Here is a 27241-nt window from a genome sequence, read left to right as displayed (position 1 = left end):
ATAAAAACTGTGACAAAGGTTTTTTTTTTTCCCCATCTTGCCCTATCGTACTATCCTAATAATACACAAATTAACAGGCTTTTTGTACACACAGTTTCTACATTTCTAAAAAGAAAAATCCCGATCCCTTTGTCGTTGATGTTTCCATGGTAACCGACCCGGGCCTGTCATGTGTCTGTCTCCATCCGTCATCGTCCATGCGCCTCCTTGTAGTCTCTCCCGTCCGTCCTCACAACAGGCAATCAGGAGCTGTCAGAGTGCCTCATCCTGATGTGTCATTTCTCATCTAGACACAGTTTATTGTGTGTGATTTCATTGTAGTTTTATTTTACTTCCATATACAAGTGTAAAGGAAGTTGAGCAATCAAACAGGCAACATGTCACACAGTGGAGAGCCGGGTTGCTAACATTCATTTAGAGCGGACCTTTTACAGTGGCTGTCCTCTAAAGTGCATGTTATATTGCCTATCCTCCTCGGGGTTGTAAAAACAAAGCAAGAAATTGCTTCTGTATATAGTGAGAAATCTAGTAATCAGGCGGAGGTGACTTCTCCTCGCTTCAGTTGTACGGTAAAGAGCAGCTGCGGCCCAGGGCGCATCCGCTGATAGGCACAAATGTTTAGAGGAGCGTTCTTTGCACATCTGGTCCGCACCCAGAATGGTTTAGTTAAAAATATCGCTTGCCTTGCTAAGAGCTGTCAGAGATGTTAAGCAGAGTTTACTTAACATACACACAGGTGTCTGTTGGCTGAAGATCAGTGCCTTTCATACACTACTGCCACTCTGCAAGACTTCTTTTTGCATCTTTGTATTCGACAATGAAACAATGTACTTTTTTTTTTTTCCGCTCTCTTCCTCCTGCCATCATTGTCGTGAGGTTGTCATATTGGAAGTTTAACAATAGGCTGTTGTGCCACTCTAGGACACCAGTTGTCTTGTAAGGGCTTGTCTGTGCTCCCTTTAGGCCTAGACAGGTTACAAGGTTAGGATATGCTCTTTGTGTCATCTCCTGCAGCGGACAGCCTTTTTTACAGCCCAGTAGATAAAATAAGAACCCCCGTCTGAGGTTGACTCCTGTGGAACGCCACCCATCCATCTTCTGTCTGTCCCTCTGACACAGATTCACAACACACTCAAGTCTGTGTTTGGGAGTGTGTATGATTTTGTGGTCGCCATTGTTGTGCACACATATCATAGAGTTCAAAGGTACTGATTTATCTTGAAGCCACGGTCTTTCCACTGATTAACAGATTGTGCATTACATGTTTCAGTCTGCCAATGTTTCATTGGAGAGACTTCTATTCTTAGCTCAGTTGTAAACTGGTGTCATTGTTAAACATTTATGTTAACAGACAGCTGTTTGGATCAGATGAAATCTAAACATATTTGATGAATGAGCTTTAGACATTTTTTGTGGTCCAACATCATTTCTGTTATGACAGTCACTCCCAGTCAACTCTCCCTGTTGGTGAAAAAGACAAATATGTTGTGATGACACAGGCAGACGGCGCATTTCATCATTTCCACAGTATGGCAGGCTTGTCAGGCTTCATACATGATGAAGTGCCTCAGTGACTTCTTTATTAGATTCCAACACACAGTCATTAATTAATCCTGTTTTCATTCTTGTCATTTGGGAGACCTCCCACCTGTCACTCCCCCGACAGGATGAAGGTTGCGGTTAGCTTTTTTACGATGCAGCGAGTGAAGGACATGAGCAAACATCTTTTCCAAAACTGACAGGACCTTCAAAGTTTCTGTTTCCTTCCTTAAGTATGAAAGCAGTAAACCTGGTTTTCTTTTCCTCCTAGTTGATTGTATAGATTTAAACATGCAAGTTTATATGTATTTTTAGATGAACACCCACAGTCTTCCTCATAAATTGATGGCTATGCATTTATTATGTCTTCCCCTATCTGGCCATACACACTTTGTAATTTAACATTGAGGTTTTCCTTGTAAAATACTTAAATCAGCCCAGTTTTCGACCGCATCCCATATTCTTATTAAACCAAAAGAGGCAAAAGCAAACTCCCTCTTGCCGTAGGTTATTAAGAATTCATTCTGTGGTTTTCAAGTTACATGCACAGCCACTTTAGAACATCACTAAAGCATCACCCCTTAAAGCTAAATCTCACAATGATCTTGGCTGCTTTAGAGAGATAGAATAATCTATTTTTCTGTGCACCATAAACCCTGAAGTGCCTTTGATTAAGAATGATAACGGGGTGAACAAAGTTGGCTTTGTTATTTAGAAGGAGTTTGTTTGAGTGGGTTTCGCAGTACAATGTAATTAAAGTTTGATAAAACAGCAAAGGAGGAATATAAGCGCTTATATCTCAGAGCAGACTTTGCTTTTTATGTTTCTGCGCCATCGGCGACTGTGGCCAAAGGCATCATGTTTTTGGATGGTCCCTCTGTCCTTCTCTCCCATTCAACTTGAACTTAAGGATGAACTGATTAGATTTTGATGATCAAAGGTCAAAGGTTAAGATCACTGTGACCTCACAAAACATGTTATTTGCCATAAATCAAGAATTCACACACTAGTTTTGATGACATTTCATACCAGTGTCTAATAAAATAATGAAGTGATGACATTTTATATCCAAAAGGTCAAAGATCACCTTCACTGTGGCATCATAATGTTCTGCAAAAACTATTTTCAGTTATTCGGCGCCATAAGTCAGGAACAGAGGTGGTGACCATATTTCACATTTGGTTGGATGCAGAATATATTTTCAGTATTGTTGTGTTTGACTGCATTAAAATGAAAAGTGACTCTTAATACTTCACTGTCTGACAAACACTGATATTTTAACCACGTCTATTCATATCAAATGTATCAAATGAACAGCTGTCTTACACAGAACCAACAAAATTTTAAGCTTCACAAAGGACATGTTGCTGTTTTGCCAGTATACATAATAAACTGTTAACTCAAAGAGGCATCTGCATATCTTTCCAGAGTTTCCCTTTGTTTGACTAAGTAGAGTGTTGATTAAATTGTACTCTCAAAGTGTCAAATATCAATATGGCATGAATGCGTTACTGGAAGAACGTAACCTGAAGTGTGTAGGCTGAATAGCATGATTTACTGTAATGGAGGAAGCTCTTAGAAATATTCTCCCCTAAAGCTCTGAAACCTTCAATTAGGAAATTAATTATCACTTACGCTGCAGTTGGCCTTAAAGGGAGCATGAACAGAAAGAGGCACTGAACTGAATAAAGTACATATTGTATGGGGGGATTTTACAGCAGGGAAATACATTTAGACCTTGCCCAAGCCTACAGTTCTCAAAGCCAGTGCCTCTAATAGACATTATTATCTTTTTTTGGACTACTTGATTACCCTGCCACTCCCCCATTCACCCTGAGTCTTAGAGTTTCATTGCCATTGATTGGATGTCTTCACACTCTGTCTAATTTACTCTTCATCTGGACTTGGATCTATCGCATCACTGTCTGAAATTGGTCTTTTTTGGCTCAGCAAATTTGAGTTGGCTGTGTCTGGCTCTGTGAAACTCATAAATGCAGCACCAATAGTGGCTGTGGCTGTTCTGTCTATATAAGTGCATGGGTTGCAAAACTGTAATAGATGTATTGATAAGGGAGGACAGTCTTGCAGGGAAAGGTGGAGTGAGCAAAAGTATCATTGTTGTGCTTTAAAGAAAAACACTTCCCCTTTTGGATTGTCATACACCAGTGAATATCAATTTGTACCAGTCAATGAATGCATTCTAGGAATTATTTTGACATGAAGGGCTTTAATTTACTTTTCTTTTGTGTACCCACTTTCCTTTTGCTTGACATGTCTGCTTCAATTTCAGGTATTGATTTCCTGCATTTCCCAGAATGACTGTCACAAACCCCCAGAGAATGGGCGTGAACTTAGAATTCGTAGAGGGGGAAAGAAAGAGAAGTAGTGGAAATAATAGCGTGATAAGAATAAGAGTCTCAGTTGTGGCTGTGCTACATTCTGGTCTACTGATTCTGCTATCAGTGCAGAAATTGGAATCTCTGTCTCTTTTATGCTGCATTTTCCATCTGATTGTTCATGATTGCAACATTTAAAATCTAGAGAAAAGATCCTTCCTTTTGATTCTATGGAACCGACACCAAAACCAAACATTTATTACTTCTCTCATCTCCCAGTCTTTTGCTGTTGGGCTCAATTGTAGATGTGCTGGAAGGATCTTGACATGACGTCACATGGTCTGTATGCTCGGCGTATTACCAATAATTAGTACCACTGACTACGCCAGCAAACAACAAATCTGACCCAGCAACACAAAATAAATCTCCAAAAGCTTTGGAAGCTTTATGTTTTAGTTATGTGCCGCAAAATGGCCCAAGCGACCGGTCAGTCCGGTCTAGGAAACAAATTGGCTCAGAGTTGGGTAAGTTGCAAAATGTGTGGTTTGCCAGTATCCCATAATGCCTGTAGGCAGGACTGGTCCAGCAAAGGCACAACGTGTTGCTTTGTTTCCATCTCTCTAACTGAAATGTAATCTTTTGACAGCATTGTGTTGGCATACAGCTCGGTGCTTTTTTGCAGTACTTGTAAGTGTTGACTGCGAAATTGATCGTCTAAATAAGACGGCTGCAGAGCTCCAGCATGTGTTTTTTTTTTTTTTTATCCTTCCTTTTTGTGAATACAATTATTGTTTCAGAGATAAAAGAATCAATTGATTTGGACCACTTTGTTATCCACGGAGTTTATTATCGTGCCTCTGAATCATAATGAATTCCGATTTGGTAGAAGCACATGTAATAATAAATATTTCCAAGTATTGCATTAATAAATTAAACTATGCTGGAAAAAATGTATATGCAAAATATACCAGCATAATTTGCCCCTAGAGAATAAAGCTTAAAAAAAACAGCTGTCTCCAAAACATTTGATCATTATTATTATTATTATTATCATTTTTTCATTCCAAATGTTCACAGTGGAAAATGGGTTATTTCATGCTACCAGTCCAAACACATCACTTTGTCAGTCCAGATCCATAAAAGAAGGTATAAGCCCTTTGTGCAGGTCCAAATTATATGTCAGTTTCAGTTTTTCTCCTTAATTACTCAAACTGACTCTGCCTGAAAATATGCAACATAGCACCCTGTTGTATTTTTCATCAAGGTGTAAGGCAGCCCATTCTGCAGTCAGTTACTAATTCAGTTGAATCTAGAGGGAGATCCTTAAAGCCTTTTGCATATTCTATTAAGCTGCTCATTGTTATTCTATACCTGATTTTAATAAAGAATAGTAGGAACCCAACTGTGTGATTTAAGAGTATGTCCGTGTATGTGCATGCATGTGTGTGTGCATGTGTCGTTGCACTCGGTTTTGCTCCGAGGCGGGGTAGACAGTCGTTACGCCTGTTCTTAGCTCTCAGCAGCACAATTCTTTTCTGCTAATCTCCATCCAGTGATGGACACATTCATTCATTAGCATTCATGTGATTAGAAGCTCTGCTGGCAAAGCCAAGCTGATGATGTAGGGTTTGGTGAATCTCACTAACCACTCATTACAAAGGAGGCATTTGGTGCCACCACTTGGTTAACCGCTTTATTTTCTAGGAACACGTTCTTTGGAGACACCATGAGGATCAGTAGAGTCACATTTTGCTCTCATTTATATCATTTGGAATGAACAAAGAAACTGCTTTTCATTAGCATAAAGCTCTCTCCGGTCTTGTGTTTATCGCTCTCTTGGAATCCTTTGGCCTCATTACACTCTGGTAATAATGTTGAGATTGACAGTACAGCACTTCTGTTCAATAAATGGTGCTGAGCAAGGTTGTGAAAAATGAAGCTCCCAGCCAGTCGATATAAATGGAGAATTGTGATTAATTGGATCAATAGTGTTAGCATGGACACTCACTACTTCCCATCTACAATACCCTGCTTTGACCCACATTCAATGTGTACACTCTAGCTAGTCCACATACGGCACGTCCACATATATATTCAAGACATCATAACGTGAAGCATCCACTTCATTAACACTGGCCCTGACAAAATGGCATGACTACAACTTAAGCCATGCCTGTGTGAGTTAAGATCCCCACATTCACTCACACACAAACACACCCCTAAGACAAGGCAAACTGATGAACTTAGCCTTGAGAGATGTGATGAGCCTGGTGAAGCAAAAGATTAGTTGATTGAGAGCTGGAAGCTCAGCGGAGTCACTGCACCCAGAAAGTACTCACAACAATTTGAGCAGAAGTTGTGAGGGAACCAGTTTTTCTCTCCTCTCTGCAAATGGTCAGTCTTCGTGGGAAGCATAATTTCCTGTCATGTCCACAGATGACTTTCAGGGCTCGTTCTCCTGTGACGTCTTCGGGCCAAATGTCAAGTCTCAGGCTGTTACACAAAATCATGGGTATATCTCTAGCTATTAGAGCTGGGTTGTATTAACTCAGGGCATCGTCTTCAACCTCATCTTTTGAAATGTCACTGCTCCACGGGCCGGAGGATTTCTGTGTAGAGAGCGCTGTCTAAAGTTAAGCAGTTCAGTTAAAGCCAGTCCATGCCTCGAGTTTGTCTTTATCAGACTGGTACAGTGAGGCAATGAGCTAATAAGATTCAAGCGCTGAATTGTTCAGTATCCTGAGTGCAGTGTTAGCCAATGTCATATTTTGTTTGTCCATGTTTGTCAAGTAACAGTAGACAAATATATCAGGTTATCTGTATGTTGAGCAGATATCACCCCACTTTGAGAATTTATTAGCACATCTGTTCTTTGCACAAAAAACATTTAATGCCAATGAAGCTGACACACACACACACACACACTCAAAAATAAACTCCTACTTGCTCACTATAGTTTCAGCAACGAATTAAACACATTTTGTGATATCCTCATTATAATGAAACACTGTTATACCCTCCTGACCACAGCTACATAACCTGCAGTGGAATTCCCTTTTTTGAATCTTTAATCATTTTGCTTGATAAATTAAGTTTTAATTGAAAGCCTGATATATATCTCAGATTTCCCTGTAATGTTGGCTTATCTGACACTATAGCTGCTAATCATAAAAAAGCATTGATTCAATGTAGAGCTTCAGCGACTCTAATCTAAATGATTCTGCTGAGGCTTTTTTCTACCCTGGCATGATCATACAGTCGGTGATTGGCAGCTTTGATACAAGAATATCAGTAGTAGAATCAGCTAAGCCTATATTAGCTGAACTATTGTGCTGAAATGTACTGGTAGAAGCTGTGTGCATTGGCCCAGGCCAGAGAAGAGTCTGTAGCTGTTGGGGCCTTATCTTAAAGTGTGATTTACCCTGGAGCCACTCTTGGCTGGAGATTTGAAGAGCTGTCTGTAGGTTAAAGGGGGCAGAGATGCCAAATTGTCACTCAGCAAGTCTTCGGCATCACTTCCTGCGTAAGGGCACAGTTACAGAAGGCGAGCTTGCATTCATAAATAGATAAACACACTGAAACAAGCCTCTTTTTTCATCGTAAATCACACATTTTTTCACCCAGTCATTTCTCTCTGACACACACACATTACCAAGGAGACAACCACAGTCAGCCCAAAAACTCAAGAGGCCCTTCATGGTAATAACACAGCATGATATTCCTTTTTATTGGAGGAGTGGCCTTCTTACTTTTTAAAAACAACTCTTCCTTCCTCACTAATAAACCCAAGAATACTATTTGCAGTGCACACACTGTAAGTTCTTTTTAATTGAAGTCATTGTGTGCAATTGTTTCGAACGCGGCCCACAAGTGTTGGTTTCAGATCAATGGCTTCAAACGCAGGAAATAATTATTTTGCACTGAGATGAAAGTCGGGGTACAGCAACACAAACAGCCTGTGGATCCAGCGTTTTTAATTAGTGTTGTGTGTCTCCTGCTCTGCGTGGCAAATTAACACCCACCATCAAGGATAAGTGATTGTGCTACACAACTGTGTGTGGGTGGTTGTGTTTGGGCATGAGGGTTTGCGTGTACTAGAGGTCGTGGGTGGGTGGGGTTACATTTTTTTTCGACCTGTTCTGCTCTTGAATATGGACTTCAAGATGTTGCGTCCAATAGGCTGTCATGTTTACCAGCTCTAACAGTTTGACCAATATAAAAAAAAGTTTTAATAAATTCTGCTGTGTTTAAGGATCAGTCTGTCCCGTCCTGATCAGTCCTGCTTCCAATCTGACTCAGTAAAAGTAGAACTTACTTTCAAATGTATTGAAAGTAAATATGGTTGATAATTAAATAACCTAAATTAACTGAATTTAAAACAATGACTTACAGGCATAACAGTATCTAACCATAACCCAGATGCCCTTACTGCAATAAGGCTGAAAAGGGTGGATTTTTAAAAAAGCAATAATGATTTCAAATTCAGCTTAATAATTTCTGTATGTAATGTATTAACATTAAATATGGACAAAGTTTAAAAAAAACAATAAAACAAAACATCTCTTAGTATTATCTATCCATATTTAACCATATTTAATAATATTCAGTCCTGACTAGTGCACAGAAATGTTGTTGTTGCTGTTAATGTTGGAAGTGAGTGCTGGCTTTACATCCTCGTCTTGTCGTTGTCTTTCAGGGATGCCCAGGTTCGCCAGCCAGCCATCGTCAGCCACTGTGCAGCTAGGGAGCAGTCAGGTGATGGCGTGTGAAGTCAACTCAGATCTGGTGCCCTTCACCCGGTGGGAGAGAGACCGTCAGCCCCTGGAGCTGGGAACCAGGCTGGTCCAACTGCCCAGCGGAGCCCTGGTGATCAGCAACGCCTCAGAAGCCGACGCTGGTTCTTACCGCTGTCTGGTGGAAAACGTGGGGTCGTCCAAGTCCAGTGACGAGGCCCAGCTCCAGATACTGCCAGGTATTTTGAAGACGTTTTGCTGGGTGAAATGTTATCTATTAAGAAGACAGATAATTCACTCTTTATTGGTAGTTGTTGGATTTTACAGTTATGATTTCAGTCACAAACATATGATACATACTGGAATGATTTCATATTTCTTGGAGACTATATTCCCATTGAGTGAAATCATTTTTGATTTGATTACACTGGTACATGGCGTCCTCTCTGGGTTGCTCATTATCTCAGATCAAGAAATCTGCCTTAACTGTGGTGAGAGATGGTTGAATGCCAAAAGGATTGGTAGAACTCCCACTGGGGTTATCAGTGATGCTGACAGTAACTCACTTGTACCTCAAAAGGGGGCTAAATTCCATTGAGGCAATGTCTCTCCTCACCTCTCTAGAAGTTTTATTTACTGAGTTGTTTAGCACCAGTCTCCTGGCAGCACAGAGAAGATATTAGAGGTCATAAATCAGACTTCAACAAGACCCCAGTGGGGGTCTTTATCTCTGTATGTCTCCTCCAAAGATGTGTGGTGGAGTGGTAAAAGGCTGAATGCATACAGAAGGAAAACTCATAAAACTGCTTGAGGAAATTGAAAAAAAATTGTTTGCATGCTACCAGATGTTAAAACAAAAGGAACACATTTATAGTTATTTGGTTTCTTTGAAGTCACAACAAATCAGCTCGAGAATAAAGTGACTTAGGTGTTTTCCAGAGAGAGCTATTGCGAGTTGAAAAGGGGTTTTGTGTAAATGGTTTCATAAATTTGTGTTTTTTTTTAAATAAAATCCTGGTTTGAGCTTTATTGAATTATCCAAGCTAAACTCCAAACAAAATGATAAAACAATGGCACTTGGCAGTTACTTTTTAAAGTCCTGTGTATTTGCTGGGCTTGCACATGCCGCTGGTTATTGCAGGATGCTACTTAGACAGTTGCAGTTGTTAAATGAGATCACTTTGAACTCCTAAAAGATGAGACTTCAGCTGTCTCAGACATAAACTTGGACATTATTCATCTGACCATTCATGGTTTTCGGTGTCAGGAACAACAGTGCGTCAGACATGAGCTCTTTTGAAGTTTTTAAGATAGATGACACCCATTACTTAGAAGGTTGCTGCTCTGCCTCACTTACTCACCCCAGCCTTAACCTCAGCTTGAACCTTGACCTTTTTTTTTCTCCCTTCTAAGAAACTGGAGAAGAGAGGAAGCTGGAGTTCCTGGTGGAGCCTGTGTCTGTGACCAAGGTGGTGGGCGCCAGCGTGCTGCTGCCCTGCGTGGTCACCGGTTACCCTGTGCCGCACGTCCGTTGGATGTTTGGAGACAAGCTGCTAGAAGAAAGGTATGAGCTTGAACTCTGGCTATTAGTTGGATTGACCAAGCATTTTTGGTCAATTTCAAACACTGGAGAAGTCTTAAATCGCCTCAGGTTTTCTTGGGGCACGTGTTTGCTCTTACTTGTGTAGAAACTGGAGTTTTTATCGCCTTTATCCATCAAAGTCGCCAGTAGTTACTCTATAAAGCTATACATTACTGCACTCGGCATTCCCTGGCTCTCACATTCCTGCCGTTTGAAAAGCAACACGGACCATAATGTAGTGCTCCTTTGTACTCGGTGCCTCTGGCCTCCAGAAGCTAAACTGTTAGTTTTGGCGCCTGCTCCCCAAGGTGTTAATGCTATTCTGCCACTGCTACCCAGAGAGCCCTGGAGGGGGACCTAGACGTGCCAATGGAGCCTCTTCAGCTGGGAGAGGTGGCTGCAGGGTTGCCAGCTGTGGGGAAGTTCACAAATTAAGAGCCAAGAGAGAGTGTCACAGCTCCTGTGCTCGCGCTCCTCTGGCTCTCATTAGCTGAGGCAGAGCAGCTCGAATCCCTTAGAGAGAATTGCATTGGACATGGGAAGTTTGACTCTCACCAATTAAGAGAGCACTTTGTTTACCTAACCCCTGTGTACCAGTCCTGTAGAATAATAACTTTGCAACTTGTGGGGTCAACAGAAAATGGGTGAAATAAGGCTCATTCATCTAAATCCGGCCCCAGAATGGGATTTCTGTCTGCAGTGGTATTAAATGTAAGGTCATCACAGTGGCTGCGACAATGTCCTGGTGTGGTGTGAGCTAGAATATCATTAGACTTTCCAACCTTTAGTCCCAAACACAGCACTACATTTCAAGTTAAATGACTTAAACACCTATGGAATTGTCCATGAGGACCTCTGACCTCCAATGGGAGCTGGCTTAAAAGGTACTTATTAATCTACCTTGTATTAATTACAAAACACCATACAGCGTGCAAACCTGCCCCCCTAGAGTGGCTCCGTTGGTAATTAGCAGGCGTACTCAGAACAACCAGAGTAGTCTTTGCAAATTGAAGTGGACCCCCATGCACCCGCCTTCAGAGCAGGAATGGATTGTGTGGTGAATACATTACGAGACTGTTCTTTTGATTTTAATACGACATCGACAATTAAAAAGAATTGCAGTGGAACTTTCTTTTTTCTCCTCGAGAGTCTCCTGTCCCTCTCAGGCATTACATTAGAGACAGAAGAGCTGCTGTCAATTAAAAATTGGTGTGGCACGCAGTGTAAGGAGAGAGAAGAGGGGAATCTGCAAAGAGTGTCTAATTGGTCTTTGGAGCACAGCACAAATGGGGCCTTGAAAGTGGCGACGCCGAAGCTTTAGACATGAGATGAAAGTTTATGAAGATGTGTCAAAGCTACCAGTTGAAGGCGGCGTGACTCGCCGACAGCAGGAATGATCACATTGAGCTTCAGCCGGTGATGCTTCAATTTGGTCACATCTCTTGTTTTCTTTCTATCTCTCTCTCACATTCTTGTCTTCACAATAGCAGAACGACATTTTTAATCCTGAGCCACAGATGATGTAGATGATTCAGAATTAGTGCAGCATGAAACCATGTATTGTAGTTTTACACAATATTAATTCTTGGATGTTCTTAATTCTTCACTAGTCATTCCACTGGCTGACTGACTCCTCAGAACTACTTGAGGATAGGATAAACACAGTAGAATCCTTCAAGTCTTTTCAAAATGTTTCATATAAAAGATTTCTTTCTTAAATTGGGTTTATGAACAGTCTTTGTCTTTGAAGAGTGTCATTATAATGTTATTCATAACCTGCCAGAAGACAGACAACCTGCCAAAACAGACATTGCTTCTTGTTTCTTCTGTATTACCTGTCCATATTGTCATGTAGGACTTACCAGGCTGCTATGGAACTCTTTGATGTTTGTTATGACAGATGGGGACAGAGCAAAGACCTGAAATGGAAATTAAGAACAGGTGGTTGTCTAACTCTCAGTTCTTGAGAAGTTGCATTCTGTCCGTTGCATTACAGTCTCTATATCCAGTCTGATGGGATCACACTACACAATGTTTGTCGGGTCAGACTGATACCACACTAATATTGTGTAATCTGATTTTTTTAGTAGAGACATAAGGGATTCTACTCCCTATATCCACATACTACTCTATTATTATGTTCTGTGAAATTATTCAACTGAGGTATTGCCACACTGTGTCCTGAACGGCAGATGGATATTGCTGTATCAATTACACTGTGGCTTAATCTACTGTAACCTGCTGTTTATGTATTCACCAGTGTCCGGATACTGGCCTCAAATTCATTTAGGCTCAGAAGTCTCTTGCCAAGGGCACCGAACTCACCATTTATTCTGCTTAGGCTCTGAAACACCATGACAGAATGTGTAACACTTGAAACTGTTCAGTCAACATATTGAAAATGCATTCTCAGCCATTGCAGTGTGTGTCATTGATAGCGTCCCCCAGGTGCCAGTATGCACAGAGATACAGGCCTTTGGATTTCTCACCCATACTGATGGTGATGGCACTCATGAAAAGGACAGTCATCTTTTGTTCTTGGGAGTATCACTCTATCGCCTAATAGAATTCCCCAGCAGTCAATAAAATGGATGAATTATGCATGTCGGCCAGCAACAGGGGATTGACAGAGCATGTAAATCAACCCTCATCCAAAGCCTCCAAGCCATCCGTCTCCTCTACCCCTTGTCTTCTCACCTTCATTTAAATATGATTGTGTATATTGCATTTACTTGTGTATGAAGAGAGAGGCACAGTGTGGGGAATTTGTTTGCAATTGGACTATTATTGGATTGCAGTGAAGCCTCTCACACATACAGGATGTCTCACATTCAAAGACGCACACATCACCTCATTCGCTTGGCTGTTTCCAGGGCAAGACAAGAAAAGGAATATACAAACATTTGTGTTGGGGGTTGACATCAAAATCCTGCTATATATCATCAAATGTCATGCTTTAATGCTGTCATTGTAATTTGCCAATTCAGGGATAGGAATTCCAGATGAATTGTAATGATGGGGAATTCAAATCACTGGCACTTTTATATAATGGCTTGAAGGCTGTTATGGCTTTGGCAGTGCTGCATGGACACACAGAGGAATCAGTTCTCCCATCTCTCGAAAAGATAGAATAACTGAGCAAATGCCACCTCCATTAAAATTTCCATCCAGGCTAACAATTCTTCAGATGCAATCATTCATAATTGTCTGTATTTTTGAGTGAAGGCACAAAGTGACTCTCAGAACTTTACCCTGCGTTGTTCTCTACATCCCTTCAAGTGCGGTTACATTGTTAACACCCACACCATCAACAGCTCTCATTGATTTTTTTTAAATTGCCTGTTTCGGTTATCAAACCAATTTTGAGACATTCTGCACCATTCGGCTCTTTACATGTTGTTTTCACAACAGCAAAGAGAATAGCCACTGCAATAAAAACATGGGTATTGCAACTGAGCTTCGGCCTTTCCGAGATGCAACCTATCAATGTTAATGGCCTATGATTTTCTCTTGTTCCTTTCTTCAGAGTAACTGTTAGGGGGGTTAATGGCAAATGTCCGCCTCCTGCTGAACACTTACTCATCCTGCAACAGCCCACGGAACAGTTCTTTGTGGTGATTCAGGTGTCAGTGGAAAGCATAGATTCAGCTGACAAATACAAAAATTACTCAGACAGAACACACTAGTGTCGGTCTAGCTTAAGGGGAGAAATTAAGGCTTGTAGAGTCTTGTTAGCAAAGTGTAGCTGTACAATCTAATGCAACCCAGTACCACAGCCCTGCCCACAGTCTTCCTTTTAGGGGGTTTAAAATGTTGTGAGGTGTAAATTGGACTGTGTGTTCATTACTGAGGTCACAGTTAGTGGTGGTGTTGGGCTGGATGCCATTATATTGATATATCATGTTTGTACTGTAAATGTGCTGGGCAAAACATTAGATACCTCTCAATAGAATGCAGTCCAGTACATCACTGCTTAACTGCAACCTCAGTAATATACATATAGTCAAACAGCCTCTCTAACAGTGTTAATCACAGCTGTACATTCTAATCTTTGTAAAAGTAGAATTTATGGCTCAGCTGTGCTCAGGTTTTACAGGTGTACTGAATAAAGTCTATTTAAAAAGTGGGAGTTGAGATGATTATTATTTATGTCGAATAGTCAGAAAGAACATGAGCTTCAGCTGTTCTACACCACGTTTACCTCACTGAGATTGGCTGGCATGTACTATAAATGTCCAGCACTCACCGCGTTGTTTCAGACACACAGGAGGGCCATGTGGTTAGATTGTGCTTAGGAACTCAAAAAAACGCCAGTAAAATGATGAATGGCAGCAGCAGCCTGGGTTAAGGTAATGGAGTGGTTTTGCTGGCATGTGGGGCTGAGAAAACAAGACAAGCAACATGGTTTTCTGGCAGTGGAGCATGAGAAATCTCCTTTTAGGATGTCTCTCAGTCTCCAGCTCTTCACAAACACACACAATTCACTGGCTCTCTTCAAAGCATGTTTCCTGTCATAGCATCTATTGTTCTTCTTTGCATTCTGGTCAAAATGTTATTTTTATTGTCATGTAGGGAATTTGGGGATAGGATGAGTACACTGGCAACAGTCATTTGCATTTTTTTTTGTTTGTTCCAAAGCAAAGACAGTCTATTTATGCGCATTTTGTATTTTACCTCTAAAAGCTAAAACTGTTCGGCATCATTAGTTGGGAGAGAACTAACATTATGGGCCTTTATTTACTGATAGCCGTGACCTGCACATTGTCTTTCAAAGCATAAAACAACTCACCTGCAGCGCTTTGCTGTGGCCCCTCAGTAGACACTATAGAGGTATATGTCCTGTTGAAAGCCTCTATTATCCAATGGAGCGCTGTAGTTTTGTAGACGTGGCACAGCATGGGGCACTCAGGGTTCACATGGCTTTGAGCCCCCCCGGAGGGCTCACCAGAGCCATGTAAAAGCATATTATGCGAGTTATGGGCTGCAGGCTTCATTGTAATATGCAACAATCAAACGATCGGACTATTCTTGGGGACCCCGGTAGGGTAAAAAAAAGCAAATAAAGTCAGGTATGCGAGAGTTGTTTTTGTCCCGAGGGCCCTGCGGCTTTCTATTACGAGCCAGAGGAAAACAAAAATGGTTTCATGCCTGAGTCACTTGAGAAGCCCCAGCCTGTGCTGTTGGAACCAGGTTGTTTCTCACATTAATTTCTGTTTGTTTATTCATTCATTTATTTCCTTTGCCAGCCTGACTTTTCTGTGCCTTGTCGCTCACATTCGTTTCCCCCATATACCCCAGCTCATATCTGAACAGGAATTGCTAAATAACAAAATGTTGTGTTTTGGCAGTGGGACAAATTATTCTTATCAGCTATCTGCCCTCCTTGGCTGTAAAATGAAATTCCACTGCTTTTCTGAACTTGTTTCAAATTCATGGGAGTGTTATGATTGTATTTTGGTCAAAAGGGGTTCAATTTCAATTTGCGTTTACTTTGAACCACAGCACCTCGAATAGCACAATAGTTAGCATTCATGGTGCATGACGGTGCAGACAGGTGGGTTGAGACGGTGAAAGGGGTTGATGGTCAGAGAGAAGGAGGAGGAGAGCAGAAGAGAGTGAAAAAGAAATTGAAAAATAAGAGAACTGCGAGTCCAAACAAAGAACATTTTTTAAAGATTCCCACTCTACCCATTAATAATGATTCCCCTTTCTTGTTGTGACAGTTGTTATTCCACCTGTCTCCCCATTGTGCTGCAGATGGCATGACCCATGCCCAACCACTGTCACAGCACACTGATTGCTCTGTGACAGCGTACTGCACTGCCTCCATCAATACACACACACACACACACACCTCCTCTGTGATCTGCAGCTCCCCTTGCCCAGGTGTAGTGACCTTGCCACCAGTCTGTGTTATGGAAGGCTGAGTCACCACTCACACATCCCAAACGTGTTCTTCACCCCACCTCCCCCATACCCCACCCACCCCCAAGCCTTTTTCTGAAGTCTCTGTAGCTGCCACTGCCTTCAAAATTGAATGGCAGAACAGGGGACAAGGCGGTGTTAGAGACCTTTACATGTTGACAGGTCGCTCAACACCTTTTCTGCACCAGTTACACACCCGAGAGGGTCAGAGGGACAAGGAGGAGGAGGAGGAGGAGGAGGAGGAGGTTGTTCTTTGCAACATTTTAAAACTGAAGCTTTGTAAAAACGCCGGCACAAAAGCTACTATGGCCAGTTAGCATCATTGAACCTCGTCTACTTGCCACATTTGCCCTGTAATCTTGTTTGCACTGTATGTGTGTACTCATGTGTGCATCTGCTGTTTTTGTTACAAGATAAAAAGTGACTGTGGAAACAGTGAGTTAATTTAACAGCTCTTTGTAAGTGAATACGGGTAATGCAGTTTTAATTAGAGCCTAACTTACTAGCAGCTCCCACCAAGGACCTGCAGCTAATGCCCAAGATATCCTTCATATCCTTACAGCAGGCACCTCGTCTTAATTTAAATGAACACAAGTGGAGAGAGCTGCCTCACAATAGCGCAAGGTGTCTTCAGCCCGCTCAGCTCGAGCCAATTTACTCCCTTCCCTCCCTCACGGTCTAAAAACAGTAACACATTCCTTGTTTGACAGAGCACTTTAGCCACTGCTGTTAGAGCTAAGATTGACTTGCTCTAAAAGGAATGAGATTTTGCCTGGCGGTTTGATATGTACTGTGCTGTATGCTTCTCTTTTCAAGTACAAGAGGAAGCTGTCAATGCCCTTTATGGTGCATGCAGAACTAAAGGCCAATAGCCTGAATAGTTGTCCTGGTGAGACGAACTGCAGGAATGCCTGGCACAGCAAACTGCAGGACATCTTTCAAGGGAAAATTTCATTCAGCAGGAATTTGACATACGGAGCCTCTCAGCAGAATAAGTCGTACTCACGAATGTGCACAGGGAAGTAGTCGCTGTACGGCAAGATATTTGGTAATTTTAGTGGTTCTGTGTTATGTTCTGCAGTGGCAGGACCAAAAGAGAAGGCAGCAGAATGTTTTATGTAACCCCTTTTCTCCCACCTTGAAGACCCAGGGCATTCTCTGTCAGGCTTTCTGCTGAGTACAATATTATTTGTGTGTTTTTTATTTTACAATCTACTCGGGCACTTAAGTTTCACCTCATAAGACAGTAAATCCGACTGACCTTAAATGTTGGCTGACATCATTCTTTTTTGTTATTGTGGATAATACTGAAGTTAATAGTCTGTTTTATCCCGTTTGTACAAGTGAAACAGTGATGTCATTTTGGTGACAGCAGGTCGAGTGCCACTCGAATGCTCCACTCCAGCACAGACAGACAGGCAGATGGTCTCAAAGGCCACTGCTGCCAAAACCCAGAAGTAGCTGGGGAGAGAAAAACAGGAGCTCGTGTGGAAGCCCTGGACAGTCAGCAGTTTGTTTAAAACAAAATCAACCTGCAGCATAGGGCTGTTTTCCTCAGTTCACTCTTTACCTCTGCATGTATCCTCATTTCCTCTGCGCAAAAACCATTATGTAGTGTTCTCGCTGTCCTCAGTTGCATCTTACTTGCTGTGGCCCTCTTTGGATTTTTTATCTTCCCGGCCGACCTGCTGGTCCTACTCTTCTCCCTGCCTCTCTGCTTCTCTCTGTCTGAATGCAGAGCTCTCTCTGTAAGCTATTGATTTCTGTTTTCTTTCCTCTCATCCTCCTCCTCCTACTCCCATGCACCAGTGGTTGTTGAATCAAGCCAGATCTTGGCCACAGACTGCTTCCCCCTGGGCCTATTGGGAAAATCAAAGTTGGGACTGTTTAAAATGGAGGAGGGTCACTGGTTCAAAGAGAGGCTATACAAATAGATGTGTGGTTATATTTTTGGATTAGGCGTAAATAGGGTAGAATAATTAAGACGGCTCAGTTCGAAATGCCTGATGAAAAGCATGACTCTGACTTGTTATTTAGTTTTCAGTGAGCGCGTCTACTGTGTGTTGCTGTATGTAAATATATCTTTTATACATGAAAAGATTCAGTTCCATAATGATTTAACTTAGGGATTAAATATTTAAGTAGAAGCTTGAGCACAACTCCGAGTCAGTAGTGCTTTGAGCCTGTATGAGAACAGGAAAATACTCGAAATGTTTCGAGGTTGTGAACCTTCGATAATTGTATGATAATTTTGCTCTGGATTCGTGTCACATCTGCCAATATTGAATAAAAAGAAACAGCGGGGAACGCGTACAAGTCAGAATCACTTTTCCATGATGTTCGATGGCTGTATTGTTATTCTGTAGGTGCATGTCACGCCAGTTAATTAACAGCTGATGAAAGAAAACGAAAACATTTGTAAAGGCAGTGTAACAGCTGCGGTAGTGACTCTGCACAAACTACAAGTCCCAGCTGTAGCTTCAGCATGATTTTGTACATGTATTCCTTAAAAGTATTAATTGATGCCACAAGTAGGTCACTAAATAGAATTATATACTAAATATAATGTTTTTTTCTGTCTGAAATACTGTAGAATTTAGTATATTTACCCAATTTTTAATGGCTGGCTATAATTCATGACTGTTGAGAAGAATTGTAAATTTTTTTCAGGGCAATTGACTCGGCATTTAGCATATTTCATTTATTCAGGAAGTTGGTAAAAGGTGAGAGATCGAGGGCGTTGAAGAAGAGATGTGGAGTCAACTTCAGGTCAGTAGGGGAACACGGAGCTCCAGAGGCTGCAACCTTTGCCACTCAGTAATCTGAATGTGCTTCATGGAAATGGGCTGCAATGTCTTTATACATATTTCATAAGTCGAGTAAAACAAGACGTTAAGGTTTAAGTTCTTCTTTATCCAACTCTGACTACGATCCTATAGGATGCAAGTGTTGCTGGCAGGGTTGCACGTAGCAGCCCCAAAGCGCATTCATTGTGTTTATAAAAAAGGAATGAGGAGGTTCGTGCTAACCAATTCTCTTTCTTCCTTTCCTACTCTTTTGTTTCTCTCTGTCTCCAGTGAGGGTCGTGTGGAGGTGCTTGGAGGAGGCAGTCTGCAGATCTCTAATGTCACAGAGGAGGATGCCGGCATCTACACCTGCGTGGCGGACAATGCCAATACGACCATTGAAGCCCAGGCCCAACTCACCTTACAAGGTACCCTCAAACACCACACTGTCTGCTTTCCAGACATCCAAACTGTGATAAGCAGTATTTGTAATTTATGGAGGCACAAAATTAGAACAGTTCCATAGCTGTTAAATCAGGCTCTCGTCGTTACAAGTCAGCCAGTCTGAGAACGTACTCATGGCTTTATTCTTCAGAGTAAATAAGAAAGAAATTGACCCTCCAGGCTAAAATTAAGGTACTGGAGATTAGTGAGGAGCAATGGTAAGTGAGGATGCATTAGTTACAATGAGACAGCAGTGGTGCAGAGCTGAGTCATCCAGGTCCAACTGGACTCTCAGACTATCCTTCTATCAGAGAAAACAGTCTCATCCGCTTATGTTTGGGAATGAGCTTATTAAATGCCCCAAGGACCCACATCCCAGAGCTGAAGCAAAGCCACTGATAGTTCAGTTTAAAATGAAATAAACAAGGGTTATTTCTTGCATGCAAACTATGTAGAAGTAGAGGTAACTCAGTCCTGCTGAGATGTGCTGCACACACTATGAAAATGGGTGAGTTTTTTTGTAGACACAGACGCAGTTTTGACAGCGAGAAATGCATTTAGCATAAGATGGCAGCATATGGAGTTCTTATACCTGTTTGTATGTGCTATTTTATATAACTCCAACCCACAGAGGAATAACAGAAAGTTCTGAGCAGCATTTATTGCTGGCAGAAGAAAGAAGAGTACTAGAATTACAAGAAATTGAATGAGTATCTGGCAGTAATCTTAGATACAGAGTGAGAAGATTGATGTACAGTACACCTTTGAAACAGAAACCCCATACAGTGTGTTTTCCTAATTCTGTCCAAATACATTTAGCCAATCAACATTGCCATTTGAGCTGTATTTGTGTTGTGTTCCTCCCTGTGTTACATTACAGCCACAGTACACATATTCCTGTTTTATGCACTGTAGGGGTTTCCTGTCTATAATTTAACTGTCAGTTTATGGGCTTCAGATGGAAATGATGTTCATCTTTATCTAATTTAAGGTCAATTCTGCAAAGAAACTAGAGTGCTGATGCTGTTATATTTATCACTTAAAATTCAGTGTTGATGAGCAAATTTAAATTCCAGACAGATTGGTTTTGAGAAATATTTTGTAATTAGTATTAATTATCACATTTTCTCAAGCAACAGCTGCTATTTCCCAAGTGAATGTTGACTAATCTTCACTTTCAAAGTTCTACTTTGAAAGTAAGAACCTAATTTGTGCTAGACTAGACTAATAAATACATAAAATCAATATTTATGTCATGGCGCAAAAAACAAAAATGAAGAATTCATAGATAGATCGATACTTTATTCATCCACTAGGGGAAATTCAGGTATCCAGTAGCTCTCACAGTCAATTGACAAACAATGAATAAATAAATAATAATCAAAGTCATAAAAGTCAGTGAAAAAGTAAAGTTATTCAATGAAAACCAGTAAAAAAATGAGCCCAGTATGGTGTGACTTTCCATACACCAGTGACCAAAGAAATCAAACCAAAGTCACTACTGTTCTGCACTGTAAAGGTCTTTACTCATGGCCAGCACATGAAATCATAACAGTCAACAATAATAGCAATTTGGGCCACTTTGACCATCATCATTGGTTTTTTATTTGCCCTTTGTCTGCCTCCCTTTTCCCAAATATTAGTTACTGGTGTTTTGAAAATGTCTTCAAACACTAATGTTACCCATTTCAACCTCTGTATCAACCTCTGCCTGATGTGATGACAATAACTGAACCATGAAACAACAAATCAAGCACAATATATCCAAGAGTGACGGTGACAGCAAGCATGATACTGCATTGCATCACTTTCACAGAAATTAAACCCATAATTAGGTGTCTTCATTTGAACTGTGCCTGCCTCTACCAAAACTGGGAGCAAATCCAAGTGTAGCAATTAAGCAGGTCACTTGAGAGCTTCAGCTGTGGTTCATCTATAGTTAAAACCAATCATGTTTTTTTTTTTTTAAATCAAAGGTCATGATGTTGGTGGTACAGTATTTAAAGGTTCAGGTTCTCAAATCTAAAAATACAAAATAATGTACAGACAGTCAGCGATTATGAAGTCCATTTGAGAAGCTTGTTGTCAGCCACTGGTTTCCCACAAGGTATAATCCTCTAACTCACAAGTCATAGAAACAAACAAATGAATAAATACAACTAATGCATAAATGTTAACTTCTACACATTAGAAAACAATTAGAAAAATCCTACCACTTAAAATGAAATCATTCTAACGCATATCAAACACACCTCCAGTACGCGCTTCGTAATTACTGTTTTCAGACTTTGTGTCGATGAGAAAAATACACATGAACACAAACGTGTCACGTGTGTTTGTCTGCTTTTCCCAGGTGAAGCAAGTCAACAGGATTTGCTGTGAAATAACTTTAGAATGGGGAAACACCCAGAGGCTCATTCCCAGGTTCAGTGCTTTTCACAGGTAGCCACATCATGCTATGGCTCCATCCCTTTCTTCCCAAATCCCTTCATCTCTTCACCACCCCTCCGCCACCCTTTCATCATTTCCCGTCGCTCACTATGATTAAAGGAGACAGTAATGGAAAATCGGATCAGGTCACAGGAGGACATCTGACTTCACTCATTTCCAGTCTTCAAGTCTGTCCGCCGAATTCTCACTGAAATCCCTCATGTCGCCGACCCGACCCCTTCCTGCCCCCTCCTCCCATGTGACAAGACCGTAGAGAATTGATCAGCAAGCTTGGAATATTGTTGAAAGACATCAGTCATCCTAATACAATCAAACAGTTTGATTAGATCCCGTGCTGTAGACTCACAGGCCTAATTGTTTTTGCTTCAATCAGATTCATAAAGAAACCAGATTGTGGCATTGATTTACTGGCTTGACAATAGAAGTGACACTTGAAAGGTCAATTGATTCCCTCAAGAAATAGTTGCGCTTGTAAAACCCTCACACAAATCAGTGTGGTATGAATCTATACTAACAACAAAACAGCTTTTCCCATGACTGACTGCTCCTAAAAACACCTTAGGGCTTCTATTGCTGCAGTAACAATGAGAATCGGTGTGTTTACGGCCAATGGCTTATCATAAACAGTGGACAGTTTGTGCACAGGGAAAGGTGCAGAGAGTCAGCCAAAGATTTGATATGGTAAAACACTGTTAGGTTTGGCCTGGAGATAGCTTGGGGGTTTGTGGTGCAGCTGGTGCTCATCTGTGGAGGGAGAGATGCACGGGGGCTGCAGCAGGTGTGAGCACACACACGCTAACACACAGCAATGCATACATAATGATGCCATACAAGGTCAATTATGCAGTTAGCCTACTCTATACACCTGAATGCATTCACTTGCAAATATGTGTATTCACATGTGGATGGTTTTCAGATTGAACCATTATTCAAACGTTGGACCTCCCTTAGTGGCTCTTCAGTTAACTTAAACTCTGCTTGGTTGCTTCTAACCCTCCTAGAATATATTTTTCAATCAACCAGCTTTGGTAACCTGTACAGTGTGTACTTTTTCCTCAAAGAAGGGGCCAAGAAGGTTCATGTTATGCACCTTAAAGGTTCACAGTGCCCTGTGACATCGAATTTACAGTAGTATACGCAGATGTCCAACGATTCTTGTTGAAGAACTCAGGAAGATGTTATACAGGCAAATCTTTAAAAGAGTCAGATTAGTATATGCTTTAATAGTCCCTGCTGTGTATTAGGGGCACTCCATTTCCCTGAAATGACCAAGACATTTACACTCAGTTTCTAGGTACCTTAGTCCTTTTTAACCCTGCTGATCAAAACATCATACAACTTATTTTGGCAGATATTTTTTTAAGCCCTGAGAATTTACACTGAGTGTGTACCTGTTGCAAAGGTCTGGGTAGAAAAGCCATTCAAACAAGTAGGATGTCACCGGGGCATAGCTTTGTACCAAGAGATAGCAGATTTATGGCTCAACCAGCCATACTCCATACTATCAAAAAAGTTAAGTATTCGCTGTGTTGGCTGCGAAGCTTCTATCTATGGACAAAACTGAACAAAGAGGAATACCTTTATGCAATGTGAATGTGATGTATAAGCAGCTTCAGCAGAGATAATGTCAGCGGCTGTCAAAAATAAGCCCTAGGTATTCAGGAGCAGTGTGTGCCATATCTTTTTATTAAATATTATCAACGTGCCAGTGAGATAAAGAGGATTAGAGTCTGTCTTTGTGTAGACTCAAGCGCAATCTGGTATTGCAGTGAAGCTAACAGCAAACTTGTTCTATTATAGTAGAAGTCCAGACAGGTAGTACTGAAGGACATCAGGCTCCGAACAATAATGTTAAACAGTAACGTTTAGCTCACACTTCCACTCACGTCACATCTTAGGAGTGTGAGAGTGTGCGTGTTGTTCAGTACGACTTTGCTGTGACTTGTCACCCTCTATTAAAGCTGGCAAGAGGATAAATGAGGGCAGAGGAGGGAGCAGCTTTTGATTATGGTCCTGTGTGACAGGGGCACCACCCAAACCTGGACTCTGTGTGTTTGCAAGATAGAAATAGTTTCTCCACAAACATGTATGCTTCCAGTTTTATAGGCTTCGAGTCAGTGCCTCCCACCCCCATCTATCATGGCCTCGTGCTATCATGTCATCAACTTAATCGTTCTTTCCATGTGCTGCGCTCACATGCAGGAAATCCCTGCCCCCCTGTAAAAGTTTCATGTCTTTCCTATGGGTTGAGGAGATTTATAACCACTGACAGCAGGCCTGTTTTTACCTTTTTATAGAGATGAGCAAAAATAGACAGCAACATGAAAACCCTAGATATGCTAAATTTCAGCTCGCAGTTCCGCCTTCTTCTTTACTCTTTTGTCGCAAGAAAAAAGTAGGACGTTGATTGTATATCGCATCTGCATACTTTGTGAAGCTCACACATTTCACCAGTAGAAAAAAAACACCAGGTGACTGTAAGTTAACACGAGTCAAAGCATGTTCTGCATCTATTAACATATCAGTTGAAAATGTTGTGGAGGGATTTTTTTTTCTGTACTTTTTTCCAGCCTGTGACAGAGTAGTTGTTGTAAATGACGCGTGGAAGAACTACAGAGTTGATAAAATCTGGTGGCTGTTTTTACTTTGCCACGCCATCTTCTTGCCCTCCCTCCAGTGTCACAGAGCTGTTTTCTGGCTGAAGTAAAAAAGAAACTTTCCATTCAGCTATTAAAAGGACACAAATCTGATAAGGCAAAACACCCATGGGTACACACCTTTTTCCTTTTTGATAGGGGATGTTATCTCAACCAGTGGGGTGAGAGGTGTGTGGAGGTGTCTCTGTCTGATTCCCGTCTACGCCTTCTCTTGTGTCTGTATTCGTCTGTGGGGAATAACAGTCAGCCATTTATTTCAGGTTGTGAGACAACTGCAAATACTTTGTGTCTCTGTTTTGTTACACTGAGTCAGAGAGCTTTGTTTGCCAGAGCTATTGTGCTTGTGTGTCCCATGGCATGTTGCTACATCTGCTGTGGGGAACCAAGTTCAGCTCGGCCCTCCCATCAGGTTTTTGAGGAGGCAGCAGCTTCTGACTGGTATTATTCATCTAGTCCAACTGTAAAATTTGAGAATGAGGACACATGCAAATCAGCCACCATCACCATATTGCTAGTTTGGTGTCTCTCCTGTGGAAATGTTCATTCTGGCGTTGGGTTTTGTGACTTCCTGTTTTGCAGTCTTATGCCTATTGTCACAGGGATTTTTTCATCATCTTTGGAGAAATGTTTCATCAATGTGTATTCCAATAATATTTAAGTAATACTTTATTTGTACAGCACATTTAAAAAAACACAGTTACAAAGTGCTTCACATATAGGATCAAATACAAACACACACGTGCAAGTATACAGATGCTCTTACATACATGCATACAAACAAACACACATAAACACACAAACACATGCAAAGGCACATCATAAAAGTTAAAGCACATGACCTAAATAAGTAAAACAAAGGGCAATAGAGAGGATTTATAAAAAGCCTAACCTATAGAGATGAGTTTTCAGCAGCCGCTAAAAACAAACCACAGTATGGGTAATTAAAAAGTAAAAATGTACTATTTTTTTCTTGCAATTACTGGAGTATGTAAATCTAAAGCTGTTACTGTATCAGTATTCAGCACAAATGAATTCGCTTCTACCCACCAAAAAGTTATCTCGTTTAAGACTTATCTTTAAGTCATCTTTAGGCCCGACCTCATTACAACATGAGCGTTATGTTATCATTTATGGAAATAAAGGAGAATTAAGTTTACATGAAATATGACATTCAGAGATTGGTTCAACAGGTTTTCAGGAATTCTGTTATAATAATTTACATTATTAACACATTTCCAAGTAATACGTTATGCCATACAAGTGAATGGTGAAATTAATTGTATTTTTCAGTGCACTTTCAATAGGAGGTGTTGTAGTAAGGTATCTGTTTTAGAGCTCTACAGACAATTGGTCCTGTTCTGAAATGAACTCCTCTATATGCCATAACCAAACCAATCAACCAAGCTTTGTTTCAGCATTTCATGGACAATCTCAGGTCTCTGCTTTCTCTCAATTCTAGTCATTTTAGAGCCATCAGAGGGAGCCCACAAAAGCATCCAAAAGATCTAACTCTCTCTATGACTCTGCCTCTAATGGGACATTATGCTTTCCTCAGTGAGTAGGAAAAGCAAGCACCAAGCATCGTTCCTGCCTTAATGCTGAAGCTGTTTGTTATGGCCAGGATTAAGAGTAAATCTGTTATCTTTGGAAGACCAGGACGGGTAATTAGTGCAGTCCGAGCCTCACTTGCCCTCAGAGTAAACCCTGAGTGCCAAAGAGCTATTGTTTAACTTTATGAAGCTGAACTGGACCCCTGCCAAGCTAACCAAGCAGGGAAATGTCTTTCGTATTTGAATCCTCTAGCTTCAATAATCTTATATTAGGCCTTAATAGCTGAATGCTATAGCCTATATGTTGGTGAATGTATGCCGTTTATTTAGACTTTTGACCCAGCCCAGCAAGCCAAAAGTACACCAATTTCAACAGGCACTTTCTTCAGTTTTTTGGCTCTCACTATTTTTATCAGTACCAATAAGTGGAGGCTGGACTTTTTTCCCCTCTTCATCTCTTTTTAGGCTTTTTCCTGGCTACCAGTGAAGCTGTAAGTAAAGTAATCTGCCCAGAATCCCTTTAGGAATCCTATGGGGTTTTGTTTTAACAAGCTCACAGTAAGGCACACACATGACCTTTTTGTGGCCCTCTTTTAGTAGTTCACTGGAGTCGATGTAAGTCAGCATTAAAGCTTCTTTTACTAAGCTACAAGCCAGAGAGATAATACCAGCTTCGCAGAGCTGGCATCAGAGTTCTTTCGGGCATCCAACCTCCTTTTATATTTCCGTTTTTTTTTTTGTTCCTCTCCCTCTTTTGTGTATCTGCATTTCTTTTGTTGCATTTCTGTCTTTGTTGGATTTCTCTTTTATTAGAGAGTGATAATTATGTTCAATACAAGACCGTCTGTTTGGAGACATTGTGTCTGTGTGCCTATGAGCTGTTGACTCTAGAATCTGTGACCATCTGTGACATCATACATATGTTTATGAAGGGATTTAGTCCTGGATTTGGTTTTATCACTCATAACTACCTTTGTCAATAACTGGATCCAGGAAATTCTGATTTAGTTAAGGGCTGCAGCCGGGGTAGTTTTAACGTGAATTATGTGAGCAGCAAAAGCATTGCTAAGATGCCTGTCAATCAAGCAAACACAATATACACAAAGACAATTTTATTTACATTTACTATTTATCAGTGATACACTTACTGTATACATCATAATGGTCGAGTAATACTGCAACAATGCTTTACTGCACTATTATTTGTCAAAAACATCACCAGTATCCTGGTTAGGAAC

General features: G+C 41.0%; 1 protein-coding gene across 8 annotated transcripts in view; it reads left to right on the top strand.

Moving 5' to 3' along the window:
• neo1a (neogenin 1a) overlaps positions 1-27241 on the top strand; it is a 146878-nt gene that overhangs the window by 68456 nt on the left and 51181 nt on the right. For all 8 annotated transcript variants that reach the window (XM_070828394.1, XM_070828409.1, XM_070828379.1 and 5 more), the window contains exons 3-5: positions 8572-8847; positions 10022-10172; positions 19193-19329. In XM_070828394.1, coding sequence (XP_070684495.1) covers positions 8572-8847; positions 10022-10172; positions 19193-19329 — 564 coding nt within the window. The remainder of the gene's footprint in view (positions 1-8571; positions 8848-10021; positions 10173-19192; positions 19330-27241) is intronic.

This window comes from Pempheris klunzingeri, chromosome 1, assembly GCF_042242105.1.
Source record: "Pempheris klunzingeri isolate RE-2024b chromosome 1, fPemKlu1.hap1, whole genome shotgun sequence".
In the NCBI taxonomy this organism is placed as follows: domain Eukaryota; kingdom Metazoa; phylum Chordata; class Actinopteri; order Acropomatiformes; family Pempheridae; genus Pempheris; species Pempheris klunzingeri.
The sequence above is the reverse complement of the archived record's forward strand: the minus strand, read 5'-3'. Positions and strand labels throughout refer to the sequence as shown.